Below are 19,701 nucleotides of genomic sequence, written 5' to 3'. Positions count from 1 at the left end.
ATTGCTTTCCAGTCTGTTAACACAGAATGCAAAGCGATACAAAATCAGTCAAGTGCCGGGAGAGACAAACAACAAAATGAGTGCGGGAACGAGCAAAAAGCTAAAGACATACCACTTCCACACAGAATGGGAGGGAGAATCTTTGTTTGTGATGTCACATTCAAAGGTTATTTGCCTTATTTGTAAAGCAAGCGTCGCTCTGCCAAAGAAAGGTAACGTGGAGAGGCATTATCGGAGTGTTCACAAGGCATATGACAGCGACTTCCCTCCGAGTAGCGAGTTGAGAAAGAGAAAGGTCATGTATTATTGCTACACAAACATTATCTCTTAGTCTTAGTGTCGCCAACTCGTTTCTAACATGCAAAAAGACAAACAAATGCGTCTATGGTCGGTGTATTTTCGACCTTTCCAATCCAGACCAGATCTCTCTCCCGTCTGTGTGTGAGGGGGCGGGGCAGTTTACACACACGCAGCTGCTACATGCAGCAACACACGGAGGAGATGGTGGAGAGAAGCGCTCCAAGGTGTGGTTACATGTTACCCGTCTTGAGGTGGACAATGCTCGTCACCAAAAGAGTTTAGCATGTAAGGGCGGTAACACGAGCAATTTGTCTAAACATTTAGCAAAAGTGCACCACATTCAGACGGAGGAATGCACCGGGTTCGACTGTCTTTCGAGTAGCTCTGTAGCCCCATCCACGAGTAACGTTTCCACCTCAGGTGTTATGTATGCTAGCAGCAACACACGGAGTTAACTACATTATACAAACATGGGTTAATGATTAGAGGTAACTGAGTTATTTATTTTGTTAAAGTTTCAGCTATTCTGTTTCCAGTTCTGTCATCAGATTATTTAATAAGATTTGTTAAAACATTGTTGTTTCTTTTGATGTGAAATATTATTTATTTAATTCAAATAAAAAGCAATGTTAATTTTGTTCACAATTTTTTAAGTTAATTTAATAATATATGTATTTTTGAATCAAGTATTCATCTTTATTGTCTTCATTGTTAGTTTCCACATGCCTAAAACAACCTCAAACTAAATCTAAAAGTTGATGGCTAAATAAGAGCGTTTGAGAAATTGTGCAAGGCACACAGTAGTAGTCCGAATAGTCGATTAATCGTTTCATTAATCTATAGATTAATCGATAATCAAATTAGTCGTTTGTTGCAGCCCTATTGTAGTTATTCCATGTAAAAATAAAACGTGTTATTCAGCAACCCTTGCAATTTGGGTTTTTATTTTTGGTTGGTAGACCTCGGTTAGCTGGTCATTTCAAAAGTAGCTCACCAGCCAAAAAAGTGTGGGCACCCCTGCTTTAGAGTTACACCAACTTCCTGTTTCATGAAGAATTGTGCAGAATCGCTAGCATGAAATGACAAGGGCGTAGATGGCCCTGATGTAAACTTGTACTATGGTAACAGTTACAGTATTAACTATAATAGGTGAATAAATAGTGCATTTTTAACAACATGTTAATACTAATTACTTTATTCTTAATCAGTGTTGGTTCTTCACTTGTGTCTCTTCATAAATAAATGTATTAATTACAGAGCAGAACAATGTCTCTGCTGGTGGAGCTGCAGTTGTACAGACAAAGTTACTCACAGGAGTATTGCTGAGCTTGAGGCATGAAAAACAATACAGCTTTTACAGCAAAACATTACGGTTTAATACATTTCCCTAAACGGTGAGAACTTGGCACAGGAAAAATGCTTTAAGGGACAGGAACTTTTATAAAAGCGTTCTCAAACTTCAAGTACTAAAAGAAAGGGTTAGACATTACTTTTACTTACTAAAATAACTGTGTTATAAGGAAGGAAACAAGACTCTGAAGTCCCCTCGACCATACAGAGTAGTTTGACAGGTTTTAAGTCATTGCTTTGGTTTTAAGGCTAAAGGCTTTACTGTTTTCATTCTCTCTCTAGTCTCACTGCTATCATCATCGTCTCTTCCAGTAACAACAGGCAACCGTTTACAGTAAAAAGCTCTAAAACCCCCACATACGCTCTATTGCCTAAATTGCGCCCATACAAAAGTGAGTTACAAGCAGGTGAACATAGAGCAGAATTTAGCTGTTATAGAAACAGATTTTTCCCTCAGGAGATAGTGTGGGTCAAACAGAGGTTGAGGGGAAATAAATATTGGATTTTCAATTATCAGGTGGACAGAAGCGGAAGTAAAAATGAAGGATAATGTTGCTCTGTGAAGGCTGTTTGTGTACGCTGGTCAAAACCAATCTTTCTACCTCAACTGAATCAAGTTATATGTCAGTGTTCTGCTGTCAGACTGCTTTAAGTACAAATTGAGGAACTTGCACTTTTCATTTTTTACTTTCACAACTATTGATCCTCCCTACTGTATGTTTTACTCCACAACATAACAGCCATTATCCTTTCGGTTTCGCACTTTCACATGTAAAAGCATGTGTCCTGTTTATAAGATCAAATTAAAAACTACAGTTTCCAACTACCTTACAGGATATCAATAATTGAATATAAGCTACACATAAACCAGCTATAACATGCTGCTCACAGGTTGTAATTATCCTTCGCCTATGCTTTATACTGCATATAAGTATGAGTAGTTTATTGTTGATAATTTAAGTAGTAAGCAAATATTTGGCTGTTTTAGTGATTAAGTATATTAACACGGTGCACAGAGTTAATGAATGGCGTCGGGGTTGCAATGCAAACCATGGAAGCGTTCAGCTTTTTGTTCCATGTACCAAAATGCCCCCAAATATAATTTAAAAAAGGGCAAACCTAATATCGTTTTGTTTACTGCTCCTGCTGAGTTGCCTTGAGAAAACACACCAAACAACTCTTTGCATACTAAAAAGGCCTCTAAACTGCTCCAATTATGTGTGGAATAATAAAATCAATTAGGTTTACCCCAAGTGTTTTCTATACTGAGTTGCACACAACAGTCAGCAAATAGATGGAGATGAACAAAAGCAGCCCAGTGGCAAAGGAAGGCAGAGGGTTTAACAGATGGAGAGAGAGAAAGAGCTCTCCGATCTTGATAGGGACTTTTAAGACAGACACCCACAATGAGAGTGAATTAATCATTGTCTGGGGAAATGGGAGACATTTTCCAATTTACAGGAGATTTATAGGTAGGAAATCAAATGCCACAGCATATCAATTAGCTGAGGTTACACCTCTGCAATCCAATGCATGGAGACAAAGGCTCCTGAAAAGGGAATGAAAGGGGTGGAAATTTCTAAAACAATTTACTGTAATATAGGACAGTATTATTCTATTAGCTATAAATCACTTTAGCTTATCTGTGATTCCTTATGATGGGAATTGAAAGGCAATTTTAATTTGTGCCTTTTGATCAATTTGTTGTGGAGACAGGGGAAATGTACCTCTTTAGGTAGGACTAAGCAACCATTTTCGCCCAACAGCTTGTTGAAGTCATGTGCCCACTACTCAACTCTCCATGGTAAAATACAAGAGTGCCTATTTCTCCTGCAAAACTCTATCATCTGGCAGGGAAAGCCTCTAAATCTTGTTATAAGCTCAGAGGGGATAGAGTGGCACAGCATTTATGAACCCTGCATTAAAGCCCTGGGGATGTTTAAAGAATTATTACTGCTTTTTTAGATGCCAGAAAAAACAATCATGACAACCAAACTAGTTTTAATTGTCCCAGGCTTTGTGTTGTCTGAAAGAAGGCAGCAGATACAGAGGTGGCAATCTGGGAGTTTGCCCTTTACCTCTACCTCAAATATGACTTCTTTCTAGAAGAAAAAAGAGTATTTATTTTAGATACATTTTGACAGAGTAAAAAGCCTCATGAATGAAATAACCTCAACACATTTTTTTAAAAGTGGGTTGAAGTCATAGGAGATGCATGTGCCCAACTATTTCCGTCCTGAATTATCTGCTTCTCAAAGTCATTGTGCCTGCCGCTTGGATAAAAAAAGCATGGCGAACGTGCTTAGGCTGAGCCCTCAGTCACATTTCTTTGAATGTCTTTCTCTCTATGATTTCACTATCTCATATTCTAACAATGGAAAACGGACTTCCCGGGAGAGAGAGACGAAAATGCTTAATATGTGATCAACAGTCCACAGAGAATCTGTATAAAGAAATGGGCTACAGACAGAATATAAAAAATAAGATGTTCTTTAAATTGTATTATTGTCAGAATATAATGCTGTTTTAAGTTTAGGTTTATCAGGACACTGGTATGCAGTGTTATTGATTTATAGCTTGGCAATGCTGCCCTTCAGTGGAAGATGACTAGAACAACTTTTTGTGTGAGTAGAATATATCACTGCTAGGCATTGGCAGCAAAAGCAGAATCAACCCCAAGAAATATATCAATACATTCAATACACTACGTGCTGGCAGCATTTCAGAGTGATGAATGACTCATTCTGATGTTTAAAAGTCATTCTTCTCCATTATTTGCTTCCACAACATCAAGTGAAAAGCAGCGATTAATCAGTGTCTGTCAGCGTAAGCTCGTATCATGAAAGAGTATACCTCTCTGTGGGTCAAGTGCACTCAAATGTCAGGTTTTGTCCCAAAGAAATAAAGACAGATGTTTTTTGGCACTTGCCTGAAAACTAATCTAAGCTGGTGATACATCAAGCACCCAAGTTTCAGCCCGGCTTGGTGCCCTGGTTTCATCGTCTCAGGGCTCAAGGACAGACTGATCCACAGGCTGCCCCTGGTTCCTTGCTTCAGAGATCAAAGTGTCGACATCAGAAAATAACAAAATTAAGGGCGGCTTTGGATGTTGAAAATGTAGAAACCGCAGTGCCACATTCAATCTTCTTAAAGCATTGTCCTCAGCTGGCTATTTGGTAACATAAATGTCAAAGTAATCCCCGAGTCCAGCTGAGTGACATGTGTTTAGAGTATGTGATGGTGTTGTACACAGAGTGGTGCTGACCTCACTGTGACTCTCTCCCAGGCCCGCTATCATACCGCTCAGCCTGACGGGGTCCAGATGCAAATAAATGTAATTGTATAATGTGTAGTCTGTTTAGTAATGTACTTTGCTATGCTTTTCCACTCTTTGATGATAGGATGAAATCATTAACCGTTGGTTCTTTTTCAACACTGGGAAGTATTTACCAGGGTTCTGAATCAATTATTCATTCTAGACCACCACTCCATGTGCCACCCACATAACAAAACAAAGGTCCAAACAAAACACACCAATGGAAAATAGCATGTCTAAAGCCTATAACACATAAAACACAAGCACTCAGTGACCGGCACCCATCCCCAGTCACACTCCCAGAACAGAAGAATAATCACTGACAAGGGTCACACAATGTGCTGCATAATAATCACACAAACACAAATAAAAAGGGGGATTAAAAAGGGGGGATACTCTCACACCATCATCTCACAGAAGCTGCAGCTGCGCACTTTGTCCATTAGGTGTCGCTCAATTACTGCACCTGGTGGCTCCAGCCCCCAACCTCTGGCCCGGACTGTCTGGGTTCGTAATTGTCATCGACCAATCAGAAAAGAGGTAGGCGGGTCCCCATTGTTACTACAGATACTCAGAGAAGTTTGCACCGACCTGCTGCTGCACCTATGAGTCTCCACGTTAATGAAAAGCCGCGGCCCGCGCGAGACTAACGAGCCGATTATGCCGAGATAAAGTGCCTCTGACTCGTGCTCTGTCCGATAATGGCATGCGATGGTTCATCCGCGGAGGATTTCCCGGACAAAGTGATGCACATAACAGCTCCCTGCACGTGCAACAAGAAGTGCAGGAGTCGGAGCAGCAGTGTTGTCTTCCTGGGATTATTCCTACTGTCGCTGTCTCTGCACGCTGTCACCCTGGTCTGCTATTTGGACCTGCGCTCCGAAGTCAAAAGGGAAATTATCCACCAGAAGCGGGATTCAATAATGACACTTGCCGGGAGTGACATGGCTGACCCGGCGGCGCTGCTCTCACCCGGCCACCTGGACTCCGTCAGCAGCCGCGGCGCAGAGGGTCCAGAGGTAAAATATATTTTCAAAGAGTGTAACAAAGATTAAAAAGGCCGCTAATGGAAGGTGACATTGTTTTCATTCCTCACATGGAGGCTGTTCGTGTTCATTCACCTCTACTCAGCCCTCCTGTTCCCGTATCAAGGTGTCAGGTTCTGTGCTCTGTCATGGCATGTTCCTGGGCAACTTATTTTACAGTAGCCTGTCACGAAGTTTTGCCAGTCTCAGTTTCCAGACAAATATGTTTTGAGTCACTGCTCCCGTCTGCATGATTTCTTGGACAGAGATGCACCAATGTATACACGTTAAAGTCTGTCACCTGGCCAAAGTCTCATGTTCAGGTAAACGCTTCCAGGGGGGCATATCAATTAAGGTTTCAAATGTTGCCAAAAAAACAGAAACTGCAGAAAGAAAACTCATCAGTTAACTCGTTTTTTTCCGAAAAGATTTTTTTTGTAATCAAACTGCATTTAACTTGATTTGTCTTGTTTCCAGAGCTCCCTCTGAGCAGACAGAGGTAGATGCTTAGGCAGCCTACCCAGCTGGATTCACAGAGAGGGGTCAGTCAATGTGCTGCAGCAGGTGGACGGAAAATGAACTGGATCACCAGCAGGTGCAAAGCCCAAGGGCTGATGTAAATTCATCAGGACTTAGATGGGGCAGTTGGTACTTGGAGCTAAGCCAGCCTCGTCTCACATGTGTTTTCTTTTCTGGCAGTGGCCTGATTGAATGTTCATTGTGTTGTCTGTGGCTTTGGCACAGACCACCAGCCCCCACCACCACACAATCCCTAATTTCATCAGTACAAAGGGACCAAGCGTAGGTCTCAACTCTGTATTACTTGTTCAATTAGCTCACATGTCATCGGTTGTGTAACCTCTTTGCAGAGAAAATTATCCGCTGTGTGGGGTATTGGCTGGACATTCAGCTAAGCAGAGAAATCTACTTCATAGTCACTCAGAGGATGGAGGCATTCATGTCTCTGTAGGAAACATTCAAAAGATAAATTGCTGCAAATGGTCTTTATAACATTTTCCTCTCACAAGTGGGGAACTTAGCCTATTCATGTAGTTGTCAGTGTGTCCTTTGCTAAGCTTATTTTAGTTTGGTTTCCCTGGTTAGAGCCGAGTGAGATGGGCCTGGTATTCAACCCAGATGGGGACGCTTCATGAGGTGAAAGACTGTGGACCAGCTGTAAATATTTAACAGCGCTGTGATGCTGTCCTTGCCAGATGTCTGCATTAAACAACTCTGATTACACATCCCACAGTTTACATAGTTGGAGAAACAGGAGCATGTGGCATTTGGACGCAGCGGCCACACTTGTTAGCTTTTGAGGCATTTCCTTTGAAGAATCTGTACTGTAGAGCTACAGATTGTTTATTGGATTTTTCACACAAGTCTTCATCAAAGGCAGCATCAGTGTGATTGGATGTGATGTGCAGGTATACAGACAAGTGTAACAGAACAGAAAGCCTTCAGAGAAAACAAAGCAAAAACAAGCATTAGGCACAAACGTACACCCCACAAAAAGACATACATGAAATAAAGCAGACATAATACCAGGTTTTAATGTACCCTCAGCTCAGATGGACTTGATCCTCTCTGTATTTTGAAAAAGAAAAGTGTCTCGCTTCAAGGAATAACAGTAGTGAATATCGGATAGTCTGGTCAGTCTTTTGTTTAGAAGCTTTTTAAGTAAATTAAAATAGAAAGATACATTTTTTGTTTAGATTATTGGTTCATGGAGGATTGACTTTCCTTTTTAACTGGAAAACAAAATCGAAAATGGCATTGACATGAGTTCTATAACAGAAATAGAAAACAGTGGCTTTGAAACAAGCACAGGTGTTTTCTTTGTAGTTGGCTTAAATAAATTAAAACCCCAGTCCTCTTTTACTCCAGAACTAAATTAAGCTTAACTTTAGTTATATAACATTTATATATTGTTCCTATTTTTAGTTTGGTCAAATCTTAAATTCATTTTGTCCCATTGTCGTCTTCTATTCATCTACCACTGGTCATTTTTTTTCAGGAGGAAAATGATATCTAGTATCAAGGCATTTTTCTACTGAAAGCGTATCTCCAGAACAGATCTGAGCAAAAGTGATCGTGGATATTAATCTAAGATAAGGATCTAGGCTGTACAAGCTGTAACACAAAGTGTCTGATCGGTGTTGTGTTTTGTGAACAGAGGAGGGACTGCTGCTACTTTAGTTTGCAAATATGGCAAATCAAACTTGCACATTTGTAACAATATATTTATATTTGAGTCTGTCAGGATGTCCAAACTTTTTGAAAGTGCATTTTCCTCAGATGTAGATTCAGAATTTGGTAGCAAATTATTGAAATGCTTATAGATCTTTAGAGATTTTTCTAGAAATAGTGCTTATTGAACCTGGAAACCTTATTATTATTATTTTTTAAATGGTGGGAGAAATGTACCTGTTTCCAACTTGCACTTAAAAATAACAAACCCCTAAACAGCTCACACTGTGTCAGATCTAACTAGTTGCTTCTTAATGAACGCAGATGATGTGGTCATTTATGATCCGGGCCTGGGGAGTGAAGAAACAGTCTTTCCCTCAACATTCACAGTCGGTATGCCCTTGAGCAAGGCAGTAAATCCCAGCTGTCCAGCAGATCTACGCAGTTCCCAACAGTAAAAGCCCCTCCCAGGTGTGTGTAGCTCTTAGGAGTGTGATGCAGGCCATTACTGAATTAGAGCAAGTGTCACTCACAGCCTGACGCTTAATCACCTCAGTGAGTGACACATCGTAAAAGTCAACCCTTCGAATATTTAATTGTGTTAGCTCAGATAGCGTTTTATTCTTCAGCCTAACATTTTTCTTATAACCATTATATGAAATAATTTTCTCCTCTGATGTATGCCTTCAAAGTCTCACAGAGAACAGATGCTAAAACATCTGGAGTCTAGTTAACGGCTATTAAAAAAAGTCAGTTTGATGGGACACAAAGTCCTCAGCAGCATACAAACTGTGGGGCGCCGGGGTGGGCTGTCACCCACATCTACTTTAATTGTGACCAGTGCATGATTAGTTAAAACAGCAGTATGATATGAGCAGAATGGAGCGAGCCTCCATGTAAGGAATTAATCAGTAAGGACACAAGTGTCATAAAAGCACAATGCAGAGGAGGTCGAAACATCAGAGATACGAGGCTGCACATTTTTCCATATAAGACTGAATTGTCTTGACAGACAGATGGTGTAGATGCCCTGTAAAGATTAAGTCCAGAGTCACAAACATCCACCAAAATAATAAATTCTCCAAGCATTCACAGCATTCAGCTAGAAGTCGCTTTGCCAGCAGTGTTGCAACAATGTGAAATGTGATTGGCTGCTGACAGACAACATTTCCCTTAGGTTGAGCTCCACAGCTTTTTTAGATGACAATCTATGGATGCTGTTTATTCAATTACCCAAGTTATGGTTTAAAACACATGGCCTTCCAGAGAGCAGTGTCTGATATTGGCTGAGCTGAGGACACTCCTCTATTTAAATGATATTTAAGAAGAGAACACGCTGTTACAGTGACAATTCTCAGCCTTATGCATGCCATTACACTAAGTAATGCTTGTACAGAAGTAATGGGCACCGAGTCTGCATTTGGTACTCGCAGCCACAAGCCCCGAGTTTCACCTCTTCAACTTTTTAACTTTAACCGCAATTACATGAATAATTTTTGTTTGAGACTGTTTCAGCAACCAGAATGTCTGGGAAACAGTATTGGTCCAAAAAACACTGAACCCCTTGCCTCTTATTTTCCTAAACAGCCTGAAAAGTTATGAATGTAAGGGATCTGCTGTGGTCTACGTTCAGGAATGTGTAGAGATACAAGCTATTGTAATAGTGTTAAAAACCTGTTAATAGGGCAAAATAAGTCTTGTGATGACTAAATTACACATCCCTGGGGTGACTGATTTTTAGTCATATCCTCACGAAACAACAGGGAATCTCGTCCTCTGCGCGCAACAGCACCCCCCACGCTTTGAAGATTTGAAAGCCCTCTAATTAATAGCATTTTTTCCCTTGTGCTGAAAAAGAATGGTTTACTCAATAGTTGGCACTTGGCATACATACCAACACGTTGTCATCCTGATTTACTGTAACTCTGCGTGCCTTTGAAGGGTAAGAAGGTTGTAAATGTTGTAATGAAGTGAAATGAAGCAAACAACGGCGCAAAACCCCTCTTTTTATCACAGTTGCCTTCATCTGCAACCCCAGGCACACCAGTTTTGGTAGTAGCTTTGCAGATTGCTTGTTTGTTTTTTTGTTGTTCTGTTGGAGCTTAATTCCCGGGCCAGAAATTGGCTGTTGAATCATGTTTGGCTGTCAGAACAGACGAAAGTGCAATGCCATATGCCTGAACATACACCCAGAATCCTTTGAGAGGTAAAAGCCCCCTATATGCCAACAGCTGGAGAGGAGATGTGGAGACACCTGCGCACCAAATGAACAGCGAACGTCGCTGCTCGCGGGAACATCTGGCTGTGTGTCGACGAACCGCTCCAACACATACTCCTCCATCAGGCTGGAATTCCCGTGCTTATAAGGTCAGACATCGCTGGCAGCTGGTCAGTGTTGTAGACTTTAACTACTTTGAGCTTGCCAGCGGGGGGTGTTTGACATGATAAAGCTCATCCCTCACCACAATGATGGAGGGGGGGGGGGGGGGGGGGGGTTCCCCCACATCTGAGACGAGGTATAGAAGAAACTGGAAACATAACTTCTCGTGTCTGTCTTGTCGGTCCTTCAGTGGCTCTGCTTGAAAACCACACAAAGAGGCACTGGGAGTTCACAGTGCTTTCCAGAGAAAGACTTTTCTCACCGTCGGGGTTTAACAACTATGTTTACTTGAGCGCCACAGCTGGAAACGGGGAGTATGTCATCTTGTACGTACCCAACTGGGATAAGAAAGGTCAAAGTGTCTGTCAGTAAGCTTGTCTGATTCATTCCCAGCAGTAAGGAATAAATGATACATCATTATTTATTATCTTTTGATCCATGCTAAGGGGGAGCACGTGTCACTGCTTCAGAGATGTCAGTTATTCAAACTCCAAGCAGATGTCCGGCACAAATATACAAGTTGCCTGGTCGTATGTCCTCAGCTATCGAGAGCTTTATTCCTGACAATATTAATATTATTTATGCTGACTGTAAATGATCTTGTATATTAAGGAGTTCGACGAAAAGAAGGCTTTGGGTGGTCTTGTTGTGTTTCCACAGTGCCAAGTTTCTTTGTCTATCGTATTCTGGGCTTCCTCCAAAGATGTGATCAGAAACTGGCAGTTCTAACACAAAGTGACTCTTAAACGATCTTCGTTTTTATACTCTGAATCCTTAGCACGAAACATATTTTGTGTTCAGAGCCGGTCTCGTCTCGAGCGTGCTACAGTCAGGTCAGCACGTCCTACAGAGTTCATGTGAATGTAGGTCGACCATAACCAGTCACTTAAGAACACAGGCATGTGGTTTGTCCCGCCACTCACTCGCCCATGGGAACACCCCACCACTGTAGCAAAGCTTTTCCTGTTTTTAGGGATGAGCTCAGACCAGCTACATCAGATCCCTTTTCTTTGCTACCACTGAATAGGGCTGGGACCAGGTGCCACATGAATGGGTATTGCTCTCAGATTAACCACAATTCATGCCCTCCTTTTGTATGAAAAGGTGAATTTTAGAGCAGTCGTGTCCAGGTGACTGTCTCAAACGGCAGAAACACAGACAAAAGTGACTTGGGTTACAGGATAGGTTACAGCCCCAATGGGACAGACAATGACTTGGCCTCAAATGAATGTGTTGGCTGTCAGTGTCTCACATCTTTACAAATGCCCCAAGTTGTCTCTGTGCAAACATTATCCACCAAGAAAAGAAAAGTGCACTTGAAACATGAGTTTCGCTCTTAAAGACTTCTCCTTCCTTTTGTTAGCCCCACAGAATTCATATGGTGTGGTCTTGCCTGCCATTGATATTCTGAAGAGTCTTGGTGCATAAAGCTAGTGGCCCTCTTGAATTTTCTGCAAAACGAATTATCCATACTCATTACTATTATCTTTTTGTTTTTCATCAGGAGAAGTTAGTGCAAAGAAATAGTGAATTCCACGCCACACAGGACAACAGGGGCATAACTCAGCGAGCGAAAAGAAGTCCCGGCAAGCAGCCAGAAACAGGTATGTTGTTTGGAATTATCATCATCTACTAATGCTGTGTCTTGTCCTTATACGTTATACGGAAGTTGTATTCAGACATGTAATCTATCCCTTCTGCATTTGTCAGGCTCAAACTTCAAATTCAGTACCCAATATGACCAAAAAAGAAACGCAAACCTGCATCTATTTCCGGGAATTGTTGAGCAACTGTCATTTCCGTTTGTTTGGAGAGGTACAGTGTAAATAACAGACGTTTGAAGGGGCTTAAAGCTCTTACATTTTCAAAACGGTTTTTTAATGGTTTCTCACTTTTCGTGGAATTGATTTTTGTTATTGCTTTGTGCTAACTTAACAAAGCAGCTCCACCACAAAATGTTGCATAGTTTATAGAGCGAATGATTAAATGGAATGGGATTGATTATTACTTGGATAGCAAACAAGGGGTTTGGGAGGGTTTCACCAATTTGAAACAGACAGCGGAGCCCGGGTTGAAATAATAATAGGTCCCCAAAATATATTTTCTATCTGTCAAATAAGCAGATTGAGAATTTTGTATTCAAAATATGTTATCGGCCAGCTCTGAACCATCAGAAAAAAAGATGAGAAACAGAACCACTTTGTAGTACATAAAGTAACTTTAAAGAACCAGGTGGCCATTTCTGAGAATTAGATGGCTTTCATTAATCCCTCCGAAATGATTTATCGTAATCAATAGCTCTGCAGCAAACCATATGGCCAATATGTCTGAATTTGCTTTTGTAGTTTTTGTTTAGAATGTGAGCTATGCAAATAAAAAAAGCAAAGCCTTTGAAGTTTCATGTCTGAGTGCAACAAGTGCAGCATGATCACAAGGCATTCCAATGTCTGTGGCGTGACACTGAATACTTGGGGGGGAAGTTTAGTGATTGTGTTTAAATTAGAAGAAAAAACTCACCTTTGAGACTTTCTACATAAATCAGTAAAGTCCCGAGCCTCTAAACACTAATCATTCCCAGGTCTCTCCTCTGCGCTCAGCCCACAGACAAAGGCTTTTGTAATCTCAGCCTTAGATGTGTGTGTGTGTGTGTGTGTGTGTGTGTGTGTGTGTGTGTGTGTGTGTGTGTGTGTGTGTGTGTGTGTGTGTGTGTGTGTGTGTGTGTGTGTGTGTGTGTGTGTGTGTGTGTGTGTGTGTGTGTGTGTGTGTGTGTGTGTGTGTGTGTGTGTGTGTGTGTGTGTGTGTGTGTGTGTGTGTGTGTGTGTGTGTGTGTGTGTGTGTGTGTGTGTGTGTGTGTGTGTGTGTGTGTGTGTGTGTGTGTGTGTGTGTGTTCTGGGCACTCCTAACGGGCACCAGATTCCAGATAGGGCTGCTCGTTAAGACAAATCTATGCGGATGCATCCAGTCATTTAGCCAGAGGAGAAACACTGGCCATATGTTTTGAGGGGGGCTCAAACTGTGAGGTTTTAAGGTTAAATGGTCTTTGTAGTTGTAATGACATGGTAAACACAAGAGAAGCAAGACGGCTTTTTGAAAAGGATTCTTCAGCTGCACACACACAGACACTCACCAAGTGCATTTTGTCTTTTAAGCACTGACATCAATGCCACACCAACATCCATGCACACACGCAACACACACACTTACACATGGTTGTAAAGGGGAGAAGCACACACACACATGTACACACACTTTCATCTACATTCTCCATCTGGGCCTAATTCAAAGAAAAGGATTTTGGCAGGATAAAGTATCTCTCTAATGATCTTCTCCAGTTCCACTGCCTGTGAATGCTTAAGGCACTTGTTCATACAGAGGAGGTGAAACCACACTTACAAATTACTACACTAGAAGATACCACAGACTGACATACCTCCACTCCAGTGCCGAACATCTGAATCTGTTATTTTAGCCCATTTAGGATGCCTACACAGCGCGCTGGGTACTAGAGATGTTACCGGAGATGATAATTGTGCACGAGACCATTTCAAGTTCAATCACACTGTTTTTATTTCCTACAGAATCTACTGGAAGGGAAAGGAGGAAAGAGAAGAAAAAAGGTAATACATGATTTAACCAACCTTTCACTGATGGTTGGTCATTGATAAGACTGCTACCTGCTCCATACTCTCTGTTAGTTCTCTTGAGATGTCGTCCAAAATCCAGTAACCTTGTACGCCAACAGTGGTTCAATGGTTGATTCAGTCCGTCAAGCACATTTTTCCTGCCTTTTGCCTATCTTCATATCAAGCTGTACAATCTGTATTGATAAAGATTGTAAAGTCTGTGTAATGTTCGTTAGTTTGGGCTATATAAATAAAGTTGACTTGATAGTCAAAAGATTATTTTTCTCAACTTCTTTGATTGCCAACCATTTTGCTTTCTCTCTTTACAGGAAGAAAAAGGTCTGTGCCAGGCCCTCCTGGCCCCCCGGGTCCCCCGGGCCCACAGGGGCCACCGGGCATCCCTGGAATCCCCGGTATTCCAGGAAGCAACGCTGTAGGGCCCTCAGGACCCCCTGGACCCCCCGGGCCGCAGGGACCTCCGGGCACTCAAGGTCCAGCAGGTATTAAAACTTGAAATAGAAACGACGCGATAATGCGCTGAGATAGCCAAGTCTCCAGCAGGAGGACTGGAAAACACCCAGGAGTTGAGAGATTGGTTCTTAGATTACATTATTTTCCCGTATGTAGACACGTTCCCACACTAGAAGAGGGCTCAAGTTGTCAAAATCGATGAACTCATTGCCTTCACAGTGAGAGTTTCTGATGCAGCATGTCAAACATAGTGTGGGAGAGCAGTGTTCGTTCCTTAAACTATTTCACTGTTTGTTTTCTTTTAATCGTCATCCTCTCCTTTGTTCCCCAGCAGTGTTGAAAGCCAGAAATTCATCATGTCTGTCTTTCCTTTTTGTTGCAGGGGTTCCCGATAAGACGAAAATAAAAGAATACCAGGTAGAGTATGTCAGCTATTAAAATAAAATGTCCCTGATGAAACAGATGTTCTCTTGTTTTACTATGTAACCAGATTAGTCACCAGAGATCTTTATGTTTCAGCCTGCAGTGGTTCATTTGCAAGGGCAGGAGACAACCATCCAAGTGAGAGAGGGTGAGTCTTCTGTTTTACTCTGTTAGGTTTCCTTATAAATCAAAAAGGCAGAGGTGTAACTGCAACAAAGATCTGCAACTGTTGGACTATACATAGACTTACACCAGAATACAAATATTGTAAAATATATTCTGTTTAGAGGGCTTAATGTGGTTGTAAATATTTACTTGAGGATTATTTAAGATTATAGTAATGCTATAGCTATCACAGGATTAGGATACAGCCATAGGCTTACAGTACATTACAAGTCAGACCTGTGTTATCTCGGGGTGAGCCTTGCTTGCTAGCAGGCTGCTAGCAGCAAAAGACTGCATGCGTCATTATCAGGTTTATTATGTTCAACTGAGCTCTGATTTGAGTTAAACACTGCTGGAAGCTGTCTATGTTGACCGTTTGCCTCTGGTTTGTTGTGACGTGTTTAGATCTGTCTGAAGGCATCCTGAGGAACTGGAAGATGGTGTCCATCCATCACCGCGTGTTTAAAATGCACTCTCGCTCTGGAGAGCTGGAGGTGCTGCTGGACGGTGTCTACTTCATATATAGTCAGGTAGAAGTGAGTACGGTCCTTGACGTAACTCTTATAATTTATAGACAAAATAACTGGCAGGTGCTCAGTAGCTAACTTAAAAACCGGCTTGCTTTGCTTAAATGTTTTGAGTTATAGCGGCGGGATATTTATTCTCCCTATGCTATAACTCAAAGCGTTGTTGCTACTCTGATATTCCAGCTGTTCCAGCATTACATAAGCTCTTGAATATCACTACCCCTCTCAGTCTTGTGTGAATTTCATGTCTCCGCCAGGTGTACTACCTCAACTTCACTGACATCGCCAGCTATGAGGTGATGGTGGACTCCAACCCGTTCCTTCGCTGCACCTGCAGCATCGAGACAGGACAGCGCAAGTTCAACACCTGCTACACAGCCGGGGTGAGCCTGCTTCGAGCCGGCCAGAGGATTTCCATACGCATAGTGTACGAGGACACTCTCATCAGCATGACCAATCACACCACCTTCCTGGGAAGTGTCAGACTTGGAGAGGCTCCATCTGCTGGACAGAACTGAAAGCTACACAGCCACCAGCCCTCTACGTGAAATGCCCAAAGTCTTGCCCCCGTTTAGAGGAAACTTAAATCCTCCGGGTTTCAAAGTTGAGGACCCCCTCTGCAACTTTTGTTCACTCCCAGTTCTCTATTATAAAAAAGGACAATATAGACGTTTAGGCTTCCCCCCACGAGCAAAGAGATCAGTGTTGATGAGCCTCATCAAACAGACGTTTCTATTTATAGTCTCCCTTTTGTGTCAACACAGACGCTGGCATCTCTCTTTATAACAAGGAAGGACACTGCGCTGACATATACTTAATATTTACATATTTGTAAGTGCTGTTGAATGATAATCTTGTATCTCCAAAAAACGATTCAAAAATGTTTTACTTGCAGTTTTTGTACTTGGCAATTTGTATTAATTTAATTATATTAACACTTATAAGTAAGTGGTTTTACAAAAGGTTTTAAGCTCCATATACCCCTAGGCTATACATTTTTCAATGGATCATATACACGTTCAAAGAAAGTATAAATGAATCTATGCAAAGTAGAGAAACATTCATAAAACTGGAGTTATAAGGTATTCAAAGAGCAACAGCACTATATATTTTGCACACATTTGCACTACAGCATCCCTGCAGAATATCAGCGATATGTTTTGTTACAGTGCTATTGTTTAGTTATCGAATGAATGAATCCATGTGGGAAAATGATATTGTTAATACGTCTCTGTACATATTGTATATAAAAAGGGATATACTTTTGTAAATGGAGTTGATTGATGGATTAAATGTTACATTTTTTGTCTAAATGCTTTTGTCTTTCTCTTGTTGTTGTGTAGAAGGTGGTATTGATTTAAAAGGTTAATGCTCCTCTTTCATGTTGGACTCTGCTGGCACAAGTATTGACAAGAACAAATGATGTTCTTTGAGTGAGGCGTTTATTAAAATGTGGCTTTTACTTTGAGTGCAAGTTTCACAATACACTGCAAATGTGGCTGTACTATTCATACAATCTAAATGAGTTCCATGTTGAAAGGCAGAGGAAAGATAGTTCCTCATTTAGAAACGCATTGTGAAACGGAACATTTAAGGTTTCCGGGGTTAACTGAAGTGACCTCACCCATTTGAATAACTTGAGGACATGCAGTCTGTCTCACAATGCTTTATTATCACTCACAGCATTTATGTTTTGTCTTTTCCTGGTGCACAGAGCCAGTGTTTTAGAAAAATGATTTTCCAAAACTCCAAGGGGACATCATTCTACAATTTAAATCAGCCACTTTCTGAGGGAGTCAATGGGAAAATGGCCAAGATGTCTCAAACAAGGGAGGTATGTCACTGATTATGCAGGATGGAGTCATCTTGGACATTGTACTACTGAGATTTATGCCATTAGTGAGTTCTCAGATAAAGCTGCAATAATAAATGGTCTCCTAATGCTTTGTTTTCTCTTGGGAGATAAAGCCAAGTACTTTTCTAAAAGCACAGAGTTCTCTGAAGATGTTTTCTTGGAGAGTAAGACGGGAACAGGGCAGCTGCAGAGGTGGGTTGGAGCTGAGAACTGAAAATGTTTCCATTAGTTACGGTCAATCCAGGTGGTGAGAACATTACCAGTACATGCTAAGTTAATAAAAATAAAGTAATATGTTTATTTTTTCTCCTATTGCCAGTTCCAACATCATTCCTGCAGTTAACAGCTAACACACACAGCCAGACATAAGAGATAAAAGTAAATTCAAGTACTTGGCTCCAGCATCGCAGTGTATGCCATTATTTTGAGTAACTTGCCTCCTCCCATAGGAAATATAACGGTGATCCCTTGGACTGTTTCTGCACAGCAAGGAAATGCAATTTCACAAAAGGAAAACAGAATTGTTGTCCAAGAAGATGGATTTGACTTGGTGTTTGGACAAGTATTGTGTCACTGTAATTCAAGCATAACTAAATTGATATTACATCTGATTTGTTACAACTGTTCCGCTGATGTTCTGCTTAATTCACAGGTTTTGTTCAATAGCCCAAGTACAGTCATGGGTCATATCATTCGCAGTTGGGCTTTCAATAAAACTTGGACCACATCAACAGAGCTGTTGCGTTTGCTTGCAAGAGATGGCTGATGAAACTCCTGCCAATACATGCTACACATGAGGTCAGTGAGGCGATACTGTTGGCCTGCATAGTGGCAGCTTAAACATATACTTCAACATTTGGGGGAAATAAATATGCGCATTTGCTGTCTTGCCAAGAGTTAAATAAGGAGATTCACAACACTTTCATATCTGGTTCTTACATATAACGCTACGGCCACCAGGCTGTAAATCTTTTTTGCAATTTGTAGTCCAAGTAGTATCATCGTTCACATAGAGCTGGCTTTAGTTGGATACAGGTAAACAGTCCATGTGGAAAGCAAAAAAGGCTGAAGGCCTTGGCTGATACGCAATCTCGTAATCCATTGGATAATGGATTAAAGCTTTGAGAAATAAACTGTAGCAGCTAGTGTAAACGGACTACTAGTGAAACAATTGGGTTGTGTTTCAATTCCAACTCTGTTCTCGCGTCTTAAGTTTCTAATTGAACTAGTTAACCCCGCTCTGTCCATAGTTTAAACTACATTTGCCACCATTGTGTTTGATATATTTGTAAAAGCAACACATTGTGGTTGTACCGGACTATTTTGTTGTCACACTGTGGTGTCTCATCGTCACACTGAGGCGAACAGTTTGAATGAATGACATTATGTGCTGCAGGAAGAAGGATTGTGTTACCATTGGACGGAGCTAGCTGTTTCCATCTGTTTAAACTCTTTGTGCTAAGCTAAACAAACCAGCTGCTGGCTGTATTGTTTTATATTTACAGTTCAGGCATCAGAGTAGTATTGATCTTCTCACTGAGCTCTGGGCAGAAATTATGTTTGTGTGTTTTTCCCAAAATGTTGCACTATTTCATCAACTCTTGCAGCCTCTTCACCGTTTTCTTTGAGGGGTCAACAAATATATCTTTTCATTGGCTTTCATTCCTCCAGGAACAGCTGCAGGGACTTGAAGAGTCTGTCCTCTCTTGGCCCCTGTCACCTATCTTTTATCTCCTTTGATTCGTTTTGTTGTCCTTTGCCACAGGCATAGTGCAGCTGCATCAGGATGATGAGCTAGAGTTGGTGATACCCAACAGGCTACACATCCTCATCTCTATGGATGCACAATCCACCTTTTTTTGTGTCATACAGCTAAACTGAAACAAGTCGGTCTGAAGATGATAACAATGCTGCAGGAAGTGGGAAACTGACGCTGAGCTGTGTGAGGGGATGCTGATAAAGGACAGAAGTGACAGCAGCAGGAAAACTGTCGGGACATGTCATTAATCTCAGGAAAATGGATTATCAACTTTTTTAATTAACTGTCCATCTCATGTGTCCTTTTCTTTCACATTA

The 19,701-nt window shown here is 41.3% G+C and overlaps 1 protein-coding gene and 1 pseudogene across 3 annotated transcripts; both read left to right on the top strand.

The window, feature by feature from the left end:
- The first annotated feature begins 5,476 nt into the window (after positions 1 to 5,476).
- On the top strand, positions 5,477 to 17,083 carry eda (ectodysplasin A). Of its 2 annotated transcripts, none has more exons than XM_079670735.1 (8): positions 5,477 to 5,985; positions 12,066 to 12,165; positions 14,140 to 14,178; positions 14,514 to 14,684; positions 15,038 to 15,072; positions 15,175 to 15,226; positions 15,649 to 15,773; positions 16,028 to 17,083. In XM_079670735.1, exons 1-8 carry the CDS (start codon positions 5,668 to 5,670, stop codon positions 16,286 to 16,288), a joined length of 1,101 nt encoding a protein of 366 aa, XP_079526861.1. In that variant the 5' UTR covers positions 5,477 to 5,667; the 3' UTR covers positions 16,289 to 17,083. The 2 variants fall into 2 exon arrangements, with proteins under 2 accessions (XP_079526861.1, XP_079526860.1); XM_079670734.1 differs by having other exon boundaries at positions 5,479 to 5,985; positions 15,649 to 15,779.
- On the top strand, positions 16,960 to 19,506 carry LOC307033016 (annotated as a pseudogene). The gene is made up of 6 exons: positions 16,960 to 16,973; positions 17,422 to 17,604; positions 17,724 to 17,872; positions 18,028 to 18,187; positions 18,278 to 18,427; positions 19,397 to 19,506. The product of its transcript is annotated as an uncharacterized misc_RNA (transcript).
- Positions 19,507 to 19,701: the final 195 nt, after the last annotated feature.

This window comes from Notothenia rossii (genome assembly GCF_949606895.1).
Source record: "Notothenia rossii genome assembly, chromosome: 3".
NCBI lineage: Eukaryota > Metazoa > Chordata > Actinopteri > Perciformes > Nototheniidae > Notothenia > Notothenia rossii.
This window is presented reverse-complemented; position numbering and strand designations above follow the sequence as displayed.

What these genes read in the sequence shown, in the direction of transcription:
- eda (XM_079670734.1), top strand. Translation starts at nt 5,668, where the DNA reads ATGGCATGCGATGGTTCATCCGCGGAGGATTTCCCGGACAAAGTGATG. An exon ending in CGGCAAGCAGCCAGAAACAG is followed by an intron (nt 12,166 to 14,139) that starts GTATGTTGTTTG and finishes TATTTCCTACAG; the next exon opens with AATCTACTGGAAGGGAAAGG. An exon ending in GAGGAAAGAGAAGAAAAAAG is followed by an intron (nt 14,179 to 14,513) that starts GTAATACATGAT and finishes CTCTCTTTACAG; the next exon opens with GAAGAAAAAGGTCTGTGCCA.